General features: G+C 40.6%; 1 protein-coding gene across 5 annotated transcripts in view; it reads left to right on the top strand.

The window, feature by feature from the left end:
• Positions 1-23362, top strand: part of IMMP2L (inner mitochondrial membrane peptidase subunit 2) — a 1099135-nt gene that overhangs the window by 812664 nt on the left and 263109 nt on the right. For 4 of the 5 annotated variants that reach the window (XM_008258376.3, XM_008258379.3, XM_008258377.4 and 1 more), the window contains one exon: positions 7784-7886. The exons of the other annotated variant lie outside the window; for it this stretch is intronic. In XM_008258376.3, coding sequence (XP_008256598.1) covers positions 7784-7886 — 103 coding nt within the window. The remainder of the gene's footprint in view (positions 1-7783; positions 7887-23362) is intronic. 5 annotated transcript variants of the gene reach the window in all.

Raw genomic sequence — 23362 nt, forward strand, 5'->3', positions numbered from 1 at the left:
TCCTGAAGATTCCCGACAATATGTTTCAGATTTCTAATTTCCTCTTCTTTTCTTTGGTCTGACTGTATCCTTTCCTGTTCTCTGTCTTCTAAGTCCGATATTCTCTCTTCTGCTTCACCCATTCTGTTTGTAAGGCTCTCTATTGTGTTTTTCATTTGATCTATTGAATTCTTCACTTCAGTCACTATCACAGTTTCCTGTTGTACTAGTTGTTTCGTTTCATTTTGATTCCTCCTTAATATTTCATTTTCACGAGAGAGATTTTCTATCTTGTCCATTAAGGATTTGTGTAGTTCCAGAATTTGTTTTTGAGAACTTCTTAATGTTCTTATCAATTTTTTGAGATCTGCTTCTTGCATTTCTTCTATGTCATCATCTTCATAATCTTGAATTGGGGTGTCTTTTTCATTTGAGGCCGTCATGGTGACTTCCTTGTTTTTATTACCTCGGTTTTTGCGTTTGTTATTTGGCATATTGGAGATATTTGGTTTCTTCACTGTGGTGCTTTTTCTTGTTATACTATGACTCTAGATTAAGTGGACTATCTGTTTTTGATGGAGCCTTAGGGCTTGAGATGGGTGTGGCCTGAGAGCTCTGTTTGGTGTGCCAAAGGTGACACTCCCAGGTTAGGCGTGGTAAATCTCTCTCTCTCTCTCTTTTTTTGATTCAAAAGGGAAGTAATTCCGCACAGCTGAACGAAGTTGGAGGTAGTTAGCAGGCAAATGATATACCCACAGGAGCCAGAGATCGGAAGCTCTTTCCCAAGATCCCCACAGGGAATCTCTTCGGCCCTCAGAGTGGGCTCAAATTCTCCTTCAGCCTCCCACTGGGTTGCCAAAGTTACGGAATTGTAGCGTCTCTGGAGAGTGCTCACGTGAATTCCGTGAGTTCTCTCCCCCACCGTCTCTTTTTTCACAGTCTCAGTTCAGTAGCACCACAAATTTACTAGGTCCTAATCTCCTGTTAATTCGCCCCGCCCAGAGTCAGGTTTTTCTGCTAGGCTCAGGGCCGGTGCAGACCTGAGGTCGCTCTGCTTATGACGTATGTCCAAGATGGCGCCTGCTCTTTGTCTTGCTCGCCCTTGAGAGGTGAGCGGAGAGAGAGAAACCCGTGTCCGTACTAGTCACCCTTTTTTCTCTCTCTCTCTCTCTCTTCCAGTTAGCCTTGTGAACATCCCCCCCCGGGGGTCGTTCCCTCTAGTCTCCTCTCTCCGCTTGCCTGCCGGTGTCTCGGGCTATTGAGGTTCGGCTCACCTCGCGTTCCAGCGCTGGTGTGTTGAGTCTGCCGCTGATGTCCCGAACTGTGGGCTCCCACGCTCTCCACGCAGGTCCGCTGTGAGTCACGCGTTCCGGAAGAGTTTCTTCTGCTGTTTCCTCCCCTACTCTTCCTTGAACCTGCAGTATCTCCACTTTTATTAAACTATCTCTCCCCAGACTATCAGTGTGCTCCCTTCCTATTCCGCCATCTTGCCGGACCTCCTATTCCACTTCTTTCATTGTTATATATTTTAATTTTGGAAGTTCCATTTTGTTCTTTTTCTTTTTTATTATTTTTTTTTGACAGGCAGAGTTAGACAGTGAGAGAGAGAGAGACAGAGAGAAAGGTCTTCCTTCCATTGGTTCACCCCCCAAACTACGGCCAGCGTGCTGTGCCAATCCGAAGCCAGGAGCCAGGAGCCAGGTGCTTCCTCCTGGTCTCCCATGCGGGTGTTGGGGCCCAAGCACTTGGGCCATCCTCCACTGCCTTCCTGGGCCACAGCAGAGAGCTGGACTGGAAGAGGAGCAACCGGAACAGAATCCAGCGCCCTGACTGGGACTAGAACCGGTGTGCCGGTGCCGCAGGCAGAGGATTAGCCAAGTGGGTCATGGTGCCAGCCTCTTTTTCAAACTCAGTCTTTAAAATATGGTATTCTTCCCTATTTATATTTTAATCCTCTGTACAACTTCATAATGTTTAAATATGTACAATTTATATTCCATGTTGGATGACTGTGGTACTGGAAGTCATCTGAGATCTGATTCTGCTGTTTGTTTCTTGTCTCCACTCCCTGACTGTGGCTATTTCTCCATGAGAGCTGTTATGTGGGATTGTGGGTTACTGTCGGCTAGGACTTAGGGTAGAAAACCTGAACAACCAATTTGTGGGATTATTCTTGGAAAGACATAGGTTGCCTCTGTTATATGTCTGGGACCAATTAAAGTTAATTGTTTATCTCATACCATATAAGTAGTGTGAGTGTGAACCCCAGGCTCACTTGAGAGCAGAATGTGGTTTCTCGTGGGAAAAATGTTTTTCTCTTCCATAGGCCAACACCTGGTAGACAAATATTCTTTTCATTTCCCTTTCCTGATGGTAGATTATTTTTTCCTTATCTGTTCATTATGATAGAGTCCTGATTCTAAATCCTGATCTTGCTGAGTTCTGAGCTCTTGAATTATGGTCCCTTCAAGACAACGAAAACCCGTGAATCTAGGATGCAGAAAGCAGTAAACATGCTCTAGGGGAGACATTTCAATCCCCTCTGCTCCACTTCTGATCCAGCTCCCTGATAATTCACCTGGGAAAGCAGTGGAATATGGCCCAAGTGCTTGGGCCCCTGCACCTACGTAGGAGACCTGGAAGAAGTGCCTGGCTCCTGGCTTCAGCTTGACCCAGCCCCAGCAATTGCAGTCATTTTGGGAGCGAACTAGAGGATGGAAAATGGAAGATTCTCTCTCTCACTCTCTCTCTCTCTCCCTCCCCCATCTGTAACTCTGCCTTTCAAATAAATAAATAAATCTTTAAAGACAAAATGACAATTAAAAAAAAAAAGCCTCTGGACAGCCATTACTTTGAACAGTAAGAAAAACCAGTAGAATGGCTTGAAAAATAAAGAAATAATAAGAGTAATTTCAATCCATTATAAAGTTTTCATATAAATTACATAAGTTAAGAATGTGTACGTATGCATGTGTGTATTTAGGAGAATAGTTTTAATAAGGATTTGTTCTTTTTTTTTTGGTATTAAGAATTACAGTCAGTACTTTTGTATTCAACTGATGACACTCAAAGATTCAGGGACTTCAAAAACATTGTTTTCAAGGTCAAATTAAATTGGGGGCAATTATTCTTCATTCCATTTAGAAGACCTATGTAACTTGTCTTGGTAAAGCTAGCACTAAAAATGTCCTTTTCTAGACAGGTAGTTAGAATACCACACAGAACTCATTTTTGACTGTCAAAACCAAGATTATTTGCAAGCCATAGATACATACAACCTTGTAGGCTGACACCTCACTTAACTGTTAAATCACCTAAAAGATTATCTTGTCTTTCTTTTATGTGAATTCAAGAGCACAAAGCTATTTAAAATTCCTTCCCTTGAGAAATTCTATTAGGGTATTATATTTCTTTGGCATTCCTAAAAGGAACCAGCCCAATATTTTAACATCACATTTTTAAAAACTGCTTTTGGTTATTCCTTGAAAAGTTAGATTTTTAAACCTGAGAAATAGAATATGTAGTGTGGATATGGCATGAATTTTATTAGAGTTCTGTAGCTCAAGAGTCCCCTTCCCCCACCCAGAGTTATCTGATATCTAAGGAAATCATTGTGTATTAGCAGAGCAACATTCAATTATGTAAGATACTAGTGGGAAAAAACACTAATAGATTATGCTTCCACCTACTACTCTCTGAATACTTGAATATGCCGAAATAGATAGGTTGTACTTTCACATGTAAGTTTAAGAGTGTCCCAGAAGGGCACAAGAATAAAAAAAAAAAATTCATTGCACCATTAAAAATAGTCTACAGTCACAGTGCAATTGTGGGGAAAGGAAATTACTGAAGCATAGTTCAGGTAATTTTAAGAGACTGATGCTAATAGATAGCAGAGGCTGAACATATTCTGAATTATAAAATGAAAGAAAATACTGGACAAAGCAAGACCATAACAGTAATAACTAGCACTAACTGAGTTCTAACAACATTAGAACTATATTCAGTGCTCTACTTAAAAATAGTTTCTGAGGGGGCCGGCACTGTGGCACAGCGGGTTAATGCCTGAAGGGCCCGCATCCCACATGGGCACCAGTTCCAGTCTCGACTGCTCCACTTCCGATCCAACTCTCTACTGTGGTCTGGGAAAGCAGTAGAGGATGGCTCAAGTCCATGGGCCCCTGCATCTGCCTGGGAGACCCAGAGGAAGCTCCTGGCTCCTGGCTTCGGATCGGCGCAGCTCCAGCCATTGCGGCCAATTGGGGAGTGAATCATTAGATGGAAGACCTCTCTCTCTCTCTCTGCCTCTCCTCTCTCTGTGTAACTCTGACTTTCAAATAAATAAGTAAATAAGTCTTTTAAGAAAAATGGTTTCTAGGGTTGGCATTTGGCCTAGCGATTAAGACACAGTTTTGTGATGCCTACATCACGTATCACAGTGCTTGAGTTTGAGTCTTGCCTCTGCTCCCAATTCCAGCTTCCTGCTAATATGCACCCTGGGAAGGAGCAGATGATGGCTCAATTATTTGGGTCCTTACCACTCAAGGAGGAAACCTGACTGAGTTCTAGGCTACTGATTTTGGATGGCCCAGCCTTGACTGTTGCAGGCATTTGGGGAGTGAACCAATGGATGGAAATTACTTCTGTCTGTCTATCCATCTCTCTTTGTCTCTCAAATAAAAAAAATTTTAAAATTTAATTTAGAAACAAGTGCCAGAGAATACATTTACCGAGTATTTAAAATATGCCATTTTTATCCATTGAATTACCTTGCCCAAGATTATATAAACTGCACAACTTTAATTCAGATATAAAAACCAAGATAAGCTGACTCCAGAGATTGTGCTGTATAGCAACCCCTCCATTATAGTACCTTCTTCTAACTTAAAGCACATTTCAATTTAAAGCATATCTTATTAGATTTTAAATATAAGCAATTGGGTCCAGCGCTGTGGCATAGTGGGTAAAGCTGCCGCCTGAAGCACAGGCATCCCAAATGGGCACCGGTTCGAGTCCTGGCTGCTCCACTTCCAATCCAGCTCTCTGCTATGGCCTGGGAAAGCAGTTGAAGATGCCCCAACTCCTTGGGCCCCTACACCCATGTGGAAGACCTGAAAGAAGCTCCTGGCTCCTGGCTTCAGACTGGCCCAGCTCCGGCCATTGTGGCCATCTGGGGAGTGAACCATCGGATGGAAGACCTCTCTCTCTCTGCCTCTCCTTCTCTTTCTGTGTAGCTCTGATTTTCAAATAAATAAATGTTTAAAAAAATAAATATAAGCAAAAGACAGCAACTTTAAGTGACTTGCAAAAGATTAATTTTGAGTAATAGTATAAAATAACACTATTTAGTCACTATGCAAAATCTAGGAATTTTCCACTCTATTATTCTGCCTTTGTCACATTTTTTCTTCTCCAGTTATTCATTCATTTGTTCATTTATTTCACAAATATTTGTGGAGCACTTTGTGCAGTGTATCCTTCTGTGCTCTGGGGATGCTGCAGTGAACAAGAAAGACAAAGCTTCAAAGGCTATATTCTAGTTCAGGGGAGAGAGATAAGAGAGACAACAAACAAATAAACCCATAAATGTATGTCAAGTGTTAGAAGTGCAGTAAAGAAAAATAAAGCTTTGTAAGTGCCTAGAAAATAATTGGATAAAGGATGTACTTAAATTTTTAGAAAAGATGAACAAAGCAAGGAAACCACATACAACTGTCACCAGTACTTTTATAATGCTGTCATTTTATGTCACAAGTATCTTGATTCCTTGTTTTATATGACATTGAAACAGACCGAGTTTTATACCTTTGTTTTCAATACTTCTGGAAGAACATGCTTGACTTAAAACCTACCACTTCATTGCAGAAATTACTCTGTGCTGGTTTTTCCTTGTAATTCTTTAATAATTATTTCAAGGGACAAAATTAGTTAATTGTTTTCTAAGTACTTATCCAAAATACTCAGTTTAATAAGGTGAACAAATGTTGGGACTTATTCAAAGAGTATGCCACACCAACAATTAAGTAAAAAGGCCTTCTTCCTGTCATTAATGCTTAATAATGGATATTCTTGGAGGTAATCTCATGATAAAATGCAATAGTGATGTCAAGGATGAATTGACTGATCTTAATTGAAGAACAGTATACACTACAGAATATATAATGTTAAGGTGTGTCCAACTTCTTTTTCTTTTCTCTACTACAAAACTGAAAATGTTCTTTCCAGTAGTAATTAAAAATAAACAGCACTCATTAACTTAACTGTGGGCTTCTAATGGCCACAACATAACTTCCTTGCCTGAATGATTTGCTGATCTAAAGCAAAGTAACTCAACACAAAAATTCATCTTTAAAAATAAAAACCATTGTAGAGAATAAGGAGTTTCAATCTCTATAGCATGAATTTATGTGTATTTTCCTTTTATCTTAAATGTGTTCTTCTGTACATACACTACTAAATAACTAACAAAAGTGGTTTCAGAGGGACTCGCCTCCAACAACAGTGTGCCAAGCTCAGTTTCTGAACTCTATAGCCTTGGGGTTGATATTTATTCATCCATTCATGTAGCCAACATTTATTGAGAAATATCTTTAGGCTAGGCATTTTCCTGAGTGATTCAGTATTAAAAGGTGGGGGGGGGGGTGCGGAGCAGTCTCTCGTCACCAAAGTATTTATTATTTTGGATTTGGATAACATTTGACTGTAACTTTGCATCTTTAATTGGTTGCATTATAGTTTGTTTAATCAAATCTGTGTTGTATATTGAAGCAAATGATCTTTTTTTTTTTTCTGATTGTACACCCCTAATTGTTAATGTTACTCATATTTCTGATCATTTATTTGGAATGGGTATCTACAAAAAGAATAGCTAGGTCAAAGCACATGAGCTAAAACTGTGCCCAAAAGATGTAAGAGGGAAATACAGGCAAAAATTTGCCGCCAACATTGTATGAGAAAGCCTTTCCTTACTCCATTTCCTTGCCAGCATTAAGGATACAGAATGGTCCACTAAATGCATATCATTAATCTGTATTCAAATTTGATAGACATTTCTCATTTGTAAGGCTAATTTGGTGCTGATCAAAAATTTCCAGCTGGTATTAGTATTTGTATCTGACAAGAAATCATCCAAATTATTTTCACCCCTTTTCTTTCCTATATTTGCTGAATTTTAGAGTAATATAGGGCTATGAAAAGTACAGTCTGCTAATTTGAAAAGTTAATCTAAAAAATGAAGATTATAGCTGTCTATGAGTAAACTGGAAGCACTATTAACATAAAGCAAATGTCAGAAAGCAAATAGTCTGTTTTTTTGTTTGTTTGTTTTTGTTTTGTTTTTGTTTTTGTTTTCCCCCGCCCCCCAATAGATCTGTTTTGTTATGGCCTGTATCAGTATGCTTTCCATAACGTGATGGAAATACCTGAGCTAGTCTACTTGTTAAGGAAAGAGAGATTTTTTTAGCTCATGGTTTTGAAAGCTGCAAGTCCAAGTAACATGTTGCAGATTCTGGCAAAGGCCCGGTGGCAGATGGCAGAGCACTTGTGGGAGGGGAAATCATGTGATGAGCAGGAAGTGGAGAAACAGTGGGTGGGACCAAAGCCAGGCTTTTATAATATCCTTCTCATAAGATCTATCTTCCAAGCGTGCTTCCCTCATGACCTACGGACCCTGCCCCCATTAGGTCCCACCTCCTAAAGACTCTACCATCTCCCAAACAGCACCATCATGGTGACCAAGAACATTTTTGTCCTGAGTTTGTATGCTCAGCTGTTTGAGCTCTTCTCTGCTCTTGTTTATTTCTAGAACCATGGGACATAAAAACCGATATGTCAGAGTTCCCCGTGGCCACATCTGGGTTGAAGGTGATCATCATGGACACAGTTTTGACAGTAATTCTTTTGGGCCGGTAAGTCATCTTTCATCTTTTTGCTGATATAATTGGATTTCAAAATTGGAAGCAAAAATATGACAGATAGGTTGCTCAAGTGAATCCAGCCAAGACTGATCATGAATTTTGTAGTGGATCACTTTATGCTTAAATTTGTCCTTTTAAATATGACAGGTAATGTAAGCTATCAAAGTGTGTGTGTGTGTGTGTGTGTGTGTGTGTGTGTTTCATACAAAACCTAACATACTTCAACCAAGTACTGAAAGATGTTTTCATCTGATTGATTCCCAAAGAGATCAGTTTTGGAATGTTTTGTAGCTGTGTTCTGAATTAGTGTTTAATAGATAAATTGCATAAAACATATGTAGGCATCAGTTTTCTGAACTGAGATTTAAAAATACAAGTGTGATAGAAATCATATTGGTAAGTGTAGCAGGGGCAGAATTTTAGCTCTTCTGTTCAGGGTCCCAGCTGGGCCTAAAAATTAAATTGACATAAAACAGTTTAACAGGGGAAAAGCATACAAATTTAATATGTTTGACAAGGCCCAGGAACACTCACAAAGAAATAAAGCCCCAAAGAAATAACAAAAACAACCTAGTCTTTATTAGGTTGAACAAAGAAAGATAAATGCGGAAAAGTAAATTATGTGGTTAGGTTGAAGGAAGATTAGAATTATTTTAGCAAGGTCTGTAAGGACTGTTTCTCCTGAATTCTCCAGGCCATGACTCCCCATCAAAGAATGTTTCTTTTCTCCTAGGTCAGGGAGGAGAATTCCTTTCCCATCTGCTGGTTCACTCCCCCCAAAATGGCCACAATGGCTGGGGCTGGGCCAGGTCGAAGCAAGGAGCCAGGAACTCTATCCAGGTCTCCATATGAATAGCAAGGACTTGCACTTGTCCATAACAGTTTTTAATATCTTGTTTTCAGAAGCAAAGGGGAAGATTAGAATGTCCCATTTGCATCAGCTGTTTTGCAAGTGCCTTCAATTCAAAGTATCCCTTATGTTAAAGTGGCATATTTTCAGCTGGCTTATTCTGTCACCTTTCATAGGTAATATTTTGTAAGCTTTTAATTTATAGTCAAAGTGCAGATATTTCATGTTTATATTCCATAAAACACATGACTGAAGTGATATTTTATGAATTTTTCATTTTGAATGCATGAAAAAATTTTCTATTTATGAATCCTTGCAGTAACTCATCATATAATTTGAAGAATCTACTTAATGGAACCTGCACCTGATTTCTGATTATCTAATCCATTTAAAACTTGGCTGTTCACCCATTAGATTTGCTTAAAGCTAGTCATATCTGTTTTATGTAACTAAAGGATAAGTTGATATTGGTTACTTTTAGATATGTTTGTAGAAAAATTTTTATCCATATAGTTTTTCTAAAATTAAGTTCTTGTGGTCTCTAATAAAATAATATTCTTCATGCGTATTGAGAGTCCACTATTATTGTCACTAAAGGATCAGACACTTTGACTCAACTTTAGATAAAAGTGTAATGACCGAGCGAGGGTTATATAAGTGTATGGATAAGTGGAAGAAAACTTTGGGAGACTAATCCTAATTGTTTCTAGTTGCAATGGTGATTTAAAATGTTTTTTCTAAGGTGACTTTTTGTGTTTGGATAGTAATTATACAGAAATATAATTTAACCCTTGTAAGATATGCCAAAGATGAGATAAGCAGATTGGGAAGGTCTGAAGTCACTTTTAGTGTCCTCGAAGTGACTGCTAACAAGAAAATTTAGTAACCACTTGAAAGTGAAAATAAGCCGGCACCGCGGCTCACTAGGCTAATCCTCCGCCTTGCGGTGCCAGCACACCAGGTTCTCGTCCCGGTCGGGGCGCCGGATTCTGTCCCAGTTGCCCTTCTTCCAGGCCAGCTCTCTGCTGTGGCCAGGGAATGCAGTGGAGGATGGCCCAAGTCCTCGGGCCCTGCACCCCATGGGAGACCAGGATAAGTACCTGGCTCCTGCCATCGGATCAGCACAATGCGCCGGCCGCAGCGTGCCGGCCGTGGCGGCCATTGGAGGGTGAACCAACGGCAAAGGAAGACCTTTCTCTCAGTCTCTCTCTCTCACTGTCCACTCTGCCTGTCAAAAAAAAAAAGTGAAAATAAGTGACCTGAAAGCAGTTTTGGCTCTCTCTCATCAATAAGATTAACTGTGTTAATGTATCTTATTGTTGACATTAAGATATTAGTTGACTTTGGTTAGCTTTTAATTGGTTAGGGTACTGATTCTGAAATGAAGTGTTGAAAAATGGTATTTTGCTATCAATTGTCCAGTGTGTGGTAAGTAATTAGTGACTAATAATAATGTTCTAAATCTGAGATTGTTTTCTGTTGTGTTTGTTAATGAGTTAAAGCTGATGTGATGTTATTTAGAAAGTCAGTATTATTCTCATGCAGTTGTATTCCATATGCTTTCTCCTTTGGGAGTGAGTTAAGTTCACTGTGTTAGGTAAGAAACTATAGGCTGGAAGACATGGGCAGATATATTATGTGCAGCATTTAATACCATTTGATTTAAATCATGTTTTTAAATGAAATGTACTTGTTCATTAAAACATGAAAATCAGTCATTTGGGTCAGAGGCAAAAAATTACTCTGAAGTCTAGCGATGCTTTTCTTCCTTTTTGAATGGATAGAAAAAATATACAGGGTGGTTTTTGGTTCAAGGACTAGACCAACCTCTCAGTTTGTATTTAGTTAACTAGCATTTTTTTTTTCATTTAACAGAATTAGATGAAGTGCCTCTTCTAGAATGGAAAACATTTTCCATATCATGTTTTAACCTATTTGTGTTTGATATGTTAGAATACATATATGTTTACTTTTAGAATTAGCTCTCATGTTTTGTGTTCCAATAGCATTTATGACTAAAAAAATGTATTCAAAATCATTCTCCAAAAAAACTTTCAAAAAGATACAGGAGAGAAGATGTGAAGTCCTTTACCCCCAATCTTTATTTAAGACTTAGCTGTGATTTTTTGAAGTAAATATCCGAGATTTGAATTTTCTTAATGTGTTTTTGTTTATTGAATATTTATCAGAATACTATTAAATATTTTAAAATTTTTATAATTCTAAAAACCAAAACTTGTTTTACATTTCTAAAAAACCTAAAATAATCTTTAACTTTTAAATTCATATGGTGTAAATAAAGTTCAGGCATAATGTGATGTGGCCATGAATCTTCCTGTCATTTTGTTTCCGTAACAGCATCTATGTGGTTAAGCCAATTGCCACAGCCCAAGAATTGGTACAAATATGACATTGTTTCTCTCTTCATGTTGTAATGCTTGATGAACAGCCTTTAATTTGACTAATTGACTACTTCCATTATCCTCAGTAGTTTCTAGAGTAACTTTAGTAGTAGAGTTATGAGTACTAGATTCTTGACCGTGCCCAATTTTATGAGATGCTGGAATATACATTTTCTGATGCATTATAGGAATGCCTGGTATTAAAACACCTCATGGCCCAAAGTTATTTGCTCAGTTTCTACTAACACCCAATAAGCTGCTATGGGTTATTGCTCAAAAGGAATATAAGAAACAACAAACATTGGTAATTTTCTGGACCAAAACCCTAAGGGTCATTGTATATACTTTCTTTTTGTCTTAGAATTCTGCTCACAGCACCAATTTGTAACATTAAAGCATTACGTGATATGGCCATAGGTTTAAATTCCAAAACAATAAAGACCTCTCCCAAAAACCAATCAAACAACAGCTTACTAACAGAGAACAACGAGGTTCTGCTCTCTTCGGGATTCCCAGTGCTTCTGATTGGGTGTTGTTGCTGTCTCATCTGGTGATGTAACTGTCTCCTTATGCTTCTCTTTGCTGTTCTTCATTAATAAATTGTTGTTTGATTATTTTTTGTGACAAGTTTTATTGTCTTGGAGTTCAAACTTCTAAATCTGTGGCTACATCATGTAACGCTTCTATGTTACGTATGGATGTAAACATTGTTCCATTTTTCTGATAATTCTCAGTGGCAAGTGTTGGCTCATCACCAGCATACATGGAGGTGCAGGTAGGAAGTAGGAAAGTAGTGTGCTGCAGCCCTTCCAGGTGGCTGACTCCCCTCTCTGTTGCCAAGTATGTAGAATCTTTATCTCCACTGTGGTGTTTGACTGAAACTTTTAACCTTCAGTTCCTTCTCAAATAACTTCAAAAAGTGCATTCCATTCCTTGTAGCATGCTTTACCTCTTTGAATAGTGATTATGTTGGATCATAGAATCTACCCAGTGCAACAATGTATAGGCTCAAGAGACAATTGAATCGTTTTATAAATGAAAGGTAATGGTGGATTATTAAACATAATGGCATTAAGTTATGACAAGAGAATACATTGCAGCAGGAAGAGAGATCTTAGAGAGCTGACTGTCCAGGACCCATCCATCTAATTTGCTGAGCATGATAAGACAGAAGGAACCTCGTATACTCTCTTATGAACAAAAATGATGATATAGTAAAGTAGAAAATCAGATCATCTTGGTTATCAGCCTCTCAGTGCCTTAATTGTGTCTACATTTTTTCAAATATAAAAGAAAAAGTTTCCTTTTTTTTGAATTTATCTTAAATAAATAATTGGTCAAATGAGCATATAAATGTATACATATATCCACGTACATATGTAATCAAAATTTTAGTGAACTCCTTAGCAAAATAATACAAGTATAGGAATACAGTGAAGTAAAATATGGCTTATCCAGAGTATGAAATATTATGGACTCATTAAAAATTCAATTACATAATATTCATGGTATTATATGAATTGAATATAGTGTTGTTATTTCCAGCTGTTGTATATATGGTTGAGTTTTTTTAATACTTTTGTACTTCTCTATATTTTAAAAATTTGCAAAAGTTTTATTGCCTTTATAATCAGAAAAAAGGTAATTTTTTTAGAAAAATTGGATAAATAGAGGTGGTTGAAAGTAAATAACTTCTAATTTTACTTCTGGCTCTTAAGTTGTACAGAAAGCTTTATGGTGCTACAGCCAGAAAGGAAAATATCACAGATATGAATGCCCATGAAATATTTCAATTATGATTAATATCTATGAAATATCTTTACGATAACTCTCTTAAGTATATCATTGTTGCACAAAGATGGAAAATATCCTATCTTCTCATAATATGGATTCACAAATCTAGCACGTACTTTGGGTTTTTAGTATGAGATATATCTTTTATAATTTTCCTTTAAATTATGATATAGGCAGGCCTTTAGCCTAGCAGTCAAGATGCCTGTGTCCCGTATCAAAGAACCTGGATTGGATTCCCAGTTCTAGCTCCTATCTTCAGTTTCCTACTAGTGCAAACCCTGGGCACAAACGTTTGGATTCCTGCCACTCATGTGGGAAACAGGGATTGAATTCCCAGCTCCGAGCTTCAGTCTGGCCCAATTCCAGCCCTCGTAAGCATCTGGGCAGTGAAAAGGAGGATGGAGCTTGTTCTCTCTCTCTCTCTCTCTCTCTCTCTCACTCAAATTAAAAAAAAAAGATAGTTTTCTGGAATGTTGTTTAGTGCATATGACTACTTAATTTTATTGGATTATATGGTAATGATATCTGATGATTTCAATATGTTGCTTTATGATTATTTTTTTCCTCTGTGAGAGAAGTTAATGTCTTTTCTTTGACCACTCATATATAGATGATATTAATACATATTTATTATAGCTATGTTGTTCTTTTCAGATATCAAGATCTTACATATGTGTGTGTGTGTGCGTATAGTGTGTGTATGAGAGAGAGAGATCTGTTTGGTAGAAATAAAGGTACTTAAAAATAAAATTTTTATTTGTATGTGTGCATGCATAGCTGTGAATTTTCAAATGGTAATTGTTAATGAATACTTCAAATTGGCAGACTGACTCTTCATTAATTAAACATCATGCAGTAGCAGTTCCTTCTTCCATTCTTTACAAATGTTCACCTCAGCACTTACATTTGAACTGTTCTCTCCTTTTGTTGAAAACACAAATGCTACTCTGTCCATGGTCTTCATTTAACTTCTGCATTTTTCTATCTTTCAAGTTCCGCTATCATTCTAATCCAGCTTTAAGTCATGAGCTAGTGGGATAGTGAATTGTGTGTAAGGAATGTATGTAAATCTAGCATCTAAAAATAATTCTGAAATAAATATTTTACAAATTTAGTATCTAGAATTAACATTTTAACTATATTATTCAAAGGACCTTAAAAGAAAAACTTTGGCTTGAACATTTGAAGGGAAAGATAACCTTTCCATGCTGTACAATTGTATTTTGATTTTCAGGTTTCTGATCTCAGTGTCACCTTGTGATCAGTTTGTGTGCAGGGACCGTAAAGTAGAACTGAACAATTTGGATGCAGAAACTGTCATGATATACTGTCTCTCTAAGAATGGAAACTGCAGGTTATACGAAATAGGAATTTCTTTTAGTCCCAAGCCATTTGGAAAAGAGCTAATCCATTCACTTGTTTCATTGAGACCCAGTTAACTAAAATATCAGCCCCCTGCCCAGCATGTTTTTTGAAGGAAAAATGCCTAACAGGAGATGATATTTTAAGCAATAAATGAGCATTAGAAATATTATTTATTAATGAAATGAGCTGATTGCCTAACCATATGGAAAATTAATTTTACAACTCCAAAGAATTCATTTTGAAGTTCACATGCAAAACAGTTTTTTCACTTTTTAAAAATTAGTGAAGGGACAAGCATTCAGCACAGCAGCTCAAGTCCCTGCTTGGGATGTCCACATCACGCCTCTGCAGTGCCTGGTTGAAGTTCTAGTCCTCCTTCCAATCCAGTCTTGTGCCCGTGGAACCCTGGGCAGTAGGTGATGGTTCAAGTACTCAGGTCACTGCCACCTACATGGGAGACCCAAATGGAATTCTGCGGTCCTGACTTTTGACATCAGCCTGCCCCAGCCCTGGCTGTTGTGGGCATTTGAGGAGTGAATCAGTAGATGGAATCTCTCTCTCTCTGTTCCAAATAAAATGAAAACAATATAATATTTAAAAAATAAAAATTAGTGAAAAAGGAAAGAAGACAAGCAAAGGGCATATTTTTGTATCATTGAAAACCTTTAAAAAAATGCACCTTTGAACAGCTGCTATTTGTCACCTTGATTTTGCTTCATGGATCCTGATAGGTGGAGTGGACTAGGACAGACACAAATTATATTCACTCAGAGAAGGTGCCAAATGAGGCAATTTTTGTGTGAAATGAACTTGAAAGAAGCATAGTATCTAATCATCCCTGTTTTGAAATTTTTCTTGTATTATGCATTTTTGGTTTAAAAATACAAGGACAAGGTGCTTGAAGTTTCAAGGATAGAAGGAAGGGAGTTGTTGACATTACTGGGACCACATAACAAAAAGAAGAATTGGGATGAAGTTTTGGGAACTGTTTAAAATATTAAAGGATTATGATGGAAGAGATTCAAGTCATGGATAGTAAGGAGTAGGCTAAACCCGTCCATCTTCCTAATCCTTTTGTCACTTTCAGCAAGCATGAAACTAGCTCCCTCATGCCGAGAAGAGCAGGTAGGAGTGTCAGCAGAAATAATGACCCATAGAATCCCTACTCCCAAGGAAGGCTAGATGAGGGCAGGCAGACAGTCAGGAAGTCACAACACAACAGAACAATCTTCCAAGTGGGGATACAAGAAAGAGCCTCTTTGAAGAGTAGATCATTTGTGTACTAACAACCCATAAGAAAAAAAATAAAATAAAACAACTATGAAATACCTTGGGAGGATTGGTAGAACAGAGTGTTCTGAAATCAGTGAAAAAAAAGAACTATTTGGTAAAATCTTGTATTACATACAGCACTCCAGATGCTGTATCTTTTGTGAATGAGGTGGTTGACGCCTGGCGTCGTTAATGGCTTTCAGCTGCATTGAAAATAGCCTGCTTATACAATACAGGATAATCTTGTGGACTTTGGAGAATGAATGGACATTTCATCTTTTATTTTACTGTTGTAGTGTAGTATTTTCCTCCTGCATGTTCTCTAAAGTAGCCAGAGTAGTTTTCATTGAAAATCAGCCATTTTCAAATACAGAAAAAGGTCATTGGACTGTGTTGACAGGATCCAAGTAAAGTGTTCTATTCATACTGTCTTTTAAAAACATTGCTTAGACTTTAATTGGCTATATTTCCTTATCATCTTGTAGTACATGCTTGTTCGCTTAAAAAATTGTTAGGAACTAAAATAATCTGTATGTTACGGAAAATAACAGTAACAAGAGTGCTGTGGTTTATGAAGATGTCACTCGTTACTTCTGTGTTTCTCTTCAGTTGGCTCTCACAGTTCTTTTTAACAGTGCTAGCATCTAGCAATCGAACATATTTTGTTTAGATACAATTTTTATTTCGCTAGCATAGACAAAGGTATGCATTTCATAAAAAGGTCAAAACCAATGAAATGAGATGTCCTTTTAATGAAAATATCTGCATAACCACAGAAAGAAGAGTCTCAGGAGAGAGAGCCCTTCTCTGGAGCAATGTTCAGAACTGAGAAGTGCCTGTACAGCCAAAAGAAACATAAATTCCCTCATGATTCGCTTCACTATTAGTTGAGTTTGTTGCTGTGCACATAAGATCTCAGAAAAAAAAAATACATGATTTTAAAAAGAGAACATGGCTACATAATACAGGGTTGAAGTAAATAATGTCACTCTCTCCTCTAAGAGCAGAGGTATTCTAAGCTGCCATTTCTACCCATTTTTTTCCCTCTGTCTTAATTATTCTGCTAGCGTAGAAATCATTTTCCACATGATTTCATTTTCAGATGGGAGCGTGTCAGCAGAATTGTCATTAGACTTCATTGCTGTGGCAGATACTGTTCCTTTGGGCCGTTCAGTTACAGAATTGAGCATGTTCATTTTATTAGAAGTGTATATTTACTGACAGTGGGTCAGGAGTCAAGATTTAGAGAAATATATGCAGGGTTATTAATTTAGCAATGTTATAAGCTCTTAGAATCTTTTTCAAAAAGTGGGGTTGGAGCCCATATTACTTGTAAGACATAATTGGTATCTACATAACTTGGTCTACATAGAAAATGAAAAATAGGAGGGACCCATAAAGGAGAAAACTCTGCTATTGAAAATACTGAAATACAAGATTTGAGAATGAACAGCCTCATTTAAATGGTTATATACTTTAAAAATATTACCTAAGTGTGGGGAGCAATCCGGACTAGACTGAGTTACTGGAATTAAGACTTATTCTATGCATCTGCTCTCCCACAATATGGCGCTGGGAGAGAAGTAAACAGCTTCCGCACAGCTGCCTCCAGTTCAACCAATAAACTGTAGGACTTGCTCCTGATTGGAGGAGAGCAGCGTACTCGGCGTGTGGGCAGCCGAGTTGGGATTGGCGGAGGAGGACTATAAAGGAGGAGAGAGACGGCATGCACCAGGAACATCTAAGGGGAACATCTGAGGGAACACCTGTGCAGCCCCCCGAGAAAGCCGGCCGGCGGTGTGCCGCTCCCCTGCGGAAGTGGGGAATGCGGCCAGGGGGAACCGCCCTTCCACGGAGGTGGAAGGGATAGTAGCCAACCCGGGAAGAACCAGCAGCAAACCCGGGGAGGGCCGAGCAGACGAAAGAACAGCGCAGGGTCCTGTGTCGTTCCTCCACGAAGAGGGGGAGCGACATAATGGTGCCGTGACTCGGATATGAAGCCTAGGCAGGGTTTAGTGTCGTTCCTCCACGAAGACGGGGAGCGACATAATGGTGCCGTGACTCGGATATGAAGCCTAGGCAGGGTTTAGTGTCGTTCCTCCACGAAGACGGGGAGCGACATAATGGTGCCGTGACTCGGATTAGGAAGCCTAGGCAGGGTTTAGTGTCATTCCCCCATGAAGACGGGGAGCGACATAATGGTGCCGTGACTCAGATAGGAAACCTAGGACGGATAGGAAACCTAGGAGGGAAGAAACGGGAAGAACTGGGAAAATTTCGGAGAGAGAGACTAGCAAACAGCCTAGGGAAAAGCCGGACGAAAAAGGTGCCGGAAGAAGCTATTGAAAGCCTAGGCATATTCAGATACGGACTACAAGGGGAAGCTGGGAGAAATCTCTAAGGTTGAAAGCGAAAGTGAAAGCTAGAACAAACAGACTCGGATGCGGACTGTGGGGAGAGGCCAGGAGAAATGAGGGAGGAATATCGTTGGAGGAAAGTTTGGGGAAACATACCAGGTAGAGAAAAATGTTAGGGAAATTGAAGCCGCGGGGGGCAGGCCGAGGCAGAAACGAAAGCCACTTTGGGACTCTCAAGTTAGCCCGGGAATAGGGGGCGAAAAGTTGAAACCAGAAGCTGAAACGTAAGCCAGATTGGGATCCGTCTGATTAGCCCGAGGAGCAAAGGACGGGAAGCCAAACCGTGGGGCGGAGACGTATGCTGGGTTGAATTCGCCAGGCTAGCCCGGGGAACTTGGATTGAATGCTAGTGGTGGAGACGCAAGCTACGCTGTGTGATTCCCTGAAGCCGCCTCGTGCAGAGAGAGCACGGGGCGTGAATAGATAGGGAACGCGGGGCTGGCGCGAGGCCATGGTTCAGACGCGAAGGGGTGTGGAGACCGCGGAGTGTGCGCGCAAAGCCGAGCCGCGCAGAGCCGAGAAGCCGCGCAGATGAGAGAGGCGCGGGCTGAAGCGGCTCAGAGCTGGAAAGCCGCCGAGAAGCAGCCTCGGGGCGGGCGCCGGAAAGCCGCAGGGATAAGAGAAACAGAAGTTTAGAAGTAAAATGAGAGAAATGGGAATGTTGGCAGACAGAAGTAAAATGGGAGAAATAGGAATGCCCGGAGATAGAGAAATAGAGAAATAGAAAGGCCTCCCTACAATACTGCAATTAGAAGGCTTGGATTCGGTCTGCCCGATTAGTGAGGTGATGAGCACCTGCGGCGGCTAGCAGCTTATGCGCCGCAGGTCACCGAAGACAGGCACGAATTAACATCAGTAAGGCCTCCCCACAATACGGCAATGAGAAGGCTTGGATTCGGTTTCCCTGATTGTTAGGGCTTGTAAGCCCCTGCACGCAGAGCAGAGCATGCGCCGCAGGTCACCGAACACAGGCACGCATCAGCGCCTAAAAACCTCCTCACAACATGGCGAAGAGAGGACCCGGATTCGGTTTGCCTGATTGATAGGACTTGTAAGAACCTGTGGCAACTCTAGCAAGTAGAGCAGAGTGTGTGCCGCGGGACACCGAAGACAGGCGCGTATCAACGCCAAAAAATAAAAAGAAAGGGGGATCTGTGGGGAGCAATCCGGACTAGACTGAGTTACTGGAATTAAGACTTATTCTATGCATCTGCTCTCCCACAATATGGCGCTGGGAGAGAAGAAAACAGCTTCTACGCAGCTGCCTCCAGTTCAACCAATAAACTGTAGGACTTGCTCCTGATTGGAGGAGAGCAGCGTACTCGGCGTGTGGGCAGCCGAGTTAGGATTGGCAGAGGAGGACTATAAAGGAGGAGAGAGACGGCATGCACCAGGAACATCTAAGGGGAACATCTAGCTGAAGGAACACCTGTGCAGCCCCCGAGAGAGCCAGCCGGCAGTGTGCCGCTCCCCTGCGGAAGTGGGGAAAGCGGCCAGGGGGAACCGCCCTTCCACGGAGGTGGAGGGGATAGTAGCCAACCCGGGAAGAACCAGCAGCGAACCCGGGGAGGGCTGAGCAGACGAAAGAACAGCGCAGGGTCCTGTGTCGTTCCTCCACGAAGAGGGGGAGCGACATAATGGTGCCGTGACTCGGATATGAAGCCTAGGCAGGGTTTAGTGTCGTTCCCCCATGAAGACGGGGAGCGACATAATGGTGCCGTGACTCGGATTAGGAAGCCTAGGCAGGGTTCAGTGTCGCTCCTCCATGAAGAGGGGGAGCGACACCTAAGTAATTGTCTGCTCTCTTACTTCTTTACATAAACATCAAACTACGTAAGTAACTTTGTAAACATCAAACTGTGTAAATGATTCTCCTTCGATGAGACTTCAGGGAGATATCTTTGGAAAATTTTAATTTGCCTAAAGCTTGTTAGGTAATCTTAAAAAAAAAACTTTGCACCAATATTCTTATTTATTTATTTATTTTTATTTATTTATTGCCAGGCAGAGTTAGACAGTGAGAGAGAGAGAGTTAAATAGACAGTGAGAGAGAGACAGAGAGAAAGGTCTTCCTTCCATTGGTTCACTCCCCTAATGGCCGCTACAGCCAACGCTGCGCCGATCCGAAGCCAGGAGCCGGGTACTTCCTCCTGGTCTCCCTTGCAGATGCAGGGACCCAAGCACTTGGGCCGTCCTCCATTGCCCTCCCGGGCCACAGCAGAGAGCTGGACTGGAAGAGGAGCAACCAAGACAGGTATCCGGCGTCCCAACTGGGACTAGAACCTGGGGTGCCGGTGCCGCAGGCGGAGGATTAGCCAAGTGAGCCACAGCGCCAGCCCAGTCAGTTGTCTGGGGAAATGATTTACAAGAGAAATACAGAATCTGGTTGATGGGGAATGACTCGGCAATTCCTTTCTGTATAATGGAGCCATACATGGGCCCGTGCTGAATCACAATAACTGAATAAGTTTGTGATGCATTCAGATTCACCTAATTGGTGAATCAGGCAAGAAAAAAATGCCGTTCTGTCTTACAGCCGTCAGAATCAGAGCCCTGAATGGGGCATCTTAGGCCCCCTGGTGTTGGGCTCAATAGAAGTGATTCCTATGATAGGATTCCTGGATAATTCTCCTCCAATTCATCCTCTTGCAACAAAGGATTTTTCTGAAAAGAACCCTGAACACATCATGCTGCATCTTAAAATAGTATCTTCAACCTATGGCAGCTGTGTACTCAATGAAGAAATACTAGTAGTGGCCGGCTCCACGGTTCAATAGGCTAATCCTCCCCCTGCGGCGCTGGCACCCCAGGTTCTAGTCCCAGTCGGGGCACTGGATTCTGTCCTGGTCGCTCCTCTTTCAGTGCAGCTCTCTGCTGTGGCCCGGGTGTGCAGTGGAGAATGGCCCAGGTCCTTGGGCCCTGCACCCACGTGGGAGACCAGGAGGAAGCACCTGGCTCCTGGCTTCGGATCAGCGAGGTGTGCTGGCCACAGCAGCCATTTGGGGGGGTGAACCAACGGGGAAAAAAAAAAAAAAAAGGAAGACCTTTCTCTCTGTCTCTCTCTCTCACTGTCCACTCTGCCTGTCAGTAAATAAGTAAATAAATACTAGTAGCCTTCCCATTTAAGTCAAAACAAGGCCAAAAAAAAAAAAAAAAAGCAGCCCATTCTTACCACTTCCATGCAACATTATACAGAAAGCTGTGGCAGACACAGATTAAGAAAGAGAAATAAGAGGTGTAGGGATCAGACAGGAAGATTCCAAGCTAATTTTTCTTGAATGTGATGTTCTCAACAAAACCTAAGAGGAATCTGTAGTACTATTGAGACAATTTTGTAAAATTTTTAATAGATTGTTTGTTGTGCATAAGATCAAGAATATTTAGACACCATCAATAAATAGAAAACATGTATTTTTAAAAATTGCCATTTAAGGGTCAGCACTGTGGTATACCACCTGCTATGCAAGCATCCTGTATCTGAATGCTGGTTAAAATCTCAGCTACTCTGCTTCCAATCCATCACCCTGCTAATGCACTTGGAAAGGCAGTGGAGGAAGACCCAAATACTTGGGCCCCTTACACCTATGGGAGACCCAGATGGAGTTCTGGACTGCTGACTTTGGCCTGGCCCAGCCCTAGGCATTGTGGCCATTTAGGCAGTAAATCAGTGGGTGGAAGATCTCTGTCTCTTTCTTTCTCACTCTGCCTTTTAAATAAATAAATCCTTAAAAAAATCTGCCATTTAAAATAGCAACAATTGGGGCTGATGCTGTGGCACAGTAGGTAGCCGCAAGTTCCAGTCCCAGTTGCTTCTCTTCTGATCCAGCTCTCTGCTATAGCCTGGGAAAGCAGTAGAAGATAAGTGATTGGGCCCCTGTACCCACGTGGGAGACTCTGGCTCCTGGCTTCAGATCTATCCAGCTCAGGCCATTGCAGGCATTTGGGGAGTGAACTAGCGGATGGAAGACCTCTCTCTCTGTCTCTCCCTCTCACTGTCTGTAGCTTTACCTTTCAAATAAATAAATAAATAATATTTTTAAAAAATAGCAACAAAAACTTCAGGCCAGTGGTTCCTCTGGAAAGAACAGGAGTAAATATGAGGGAGGGGAGGATGGAGTAATACCAACTTACCAGTGCTTCCTTCTCAAGCAGGGTGGTCAGTGTACAAATGTTCATTATCTCTTTTAAATCTGAAATATATTAGGCTATTTTTAATAACTATATGAATAAAATTATTAAAAATTGGCATCAGTGATTCCACATTCTCACAATATTTGTAGGGCCTAGGGTATGAGTTTGTATACGACATGTCTAAATATTTAATAACTATAAATCAAGTTAGCAAACTGTTAAATAAAATGTGTTCCTTTTCCTTAACTTGATAAATAGTCTTCCATATGGCTGAAAATAGCAAAGATATCAAAGATGGCTAGTTTTAATTATTATTGCAAGTCTGAATATTCTGTTGAAAGGTGTGTAATGTTGGAAAGGGTAACATTTATAATTCACGAGTTATTTTTTCTGACCTCCAAAATCACTATATTGGGATAAACATTGTCACCTAATTCACATTCTGTTAACATGAATGATATTGTTATGCAACGATATGAAGGTGTAAAACAATATTCATAGTAGGCATTTGATGTAGCCATTAAGACACCTCTTGAGATGCTCACATTGCATATTGTCCTGGTTCCATTCTCAGTTCCAGCTTCCTGCTAGTGTGCAGCCTGAGATGCAGCAGGCAGGTAATGGCTCAAGTACTTGGGGTCCTATTACCCAAGTGGGAAGCCCCAGGTTGAGTTCTGGGCTCCTGGTTTCAGTCTAGCCCAGCCCTGATTATTGCAGGCATTTAGGGAGTTAACCTTCAGATGGAAGATCTCTGTCCCTGTCTTCATCTCTGTCTCCCTGATTTTCAACTAAAAATAAACAAAATAAATTTTTTAAATTTTAAAAATATTTAATTTTGGCCAGCGCCATGGTTCACTAGGCTAATCCTCCGCCTGTGGCACCGGCACCCTGCATTCTAGTCCTGGTCAGGGTGCCAGATTCTGTCCCAGTTGCTCCTCTTCCAGTCCAGCTCTCTGCTGTGGCCCGGGAGGGCAGTGGAGGATAGCCCAAGTGCTTGGGCATTGCACCCGCATGGGAGACCAGGAGAAGCACCTTGCTCCTGGCTTTGGAACGGCGCAGCGCACCAGTCGTAGCCGCCATTTTGGGGGTGAACCAATGGAAGGAAGACCTTTCTCTCTGTCTCTCTCTCTCTCTGTCTATAACTCTTTCTCTGTCTCTCTGCAAAAAAAAAATAATAATAATTTTATAATGTAGGATAATTTGAATGTATTTTAACCAAAAGATAAATGAAAAGTG

The sequence above is a fragment of the Oryctolagus cuniculus genome, chromosome 3, assembly GCF_964237555.1.
Source record: "Oryctolagus cuniculus chromosome 3, mOryCun1.1, whole genome shotgun sequence".
Classification (NCBI taxonomy): Eukaryota; Metazoa; Chordata; class Mammalia; order Lagomorpha; family Leporidae; genus Oryctolagus; species Oryctolagus cuniculus.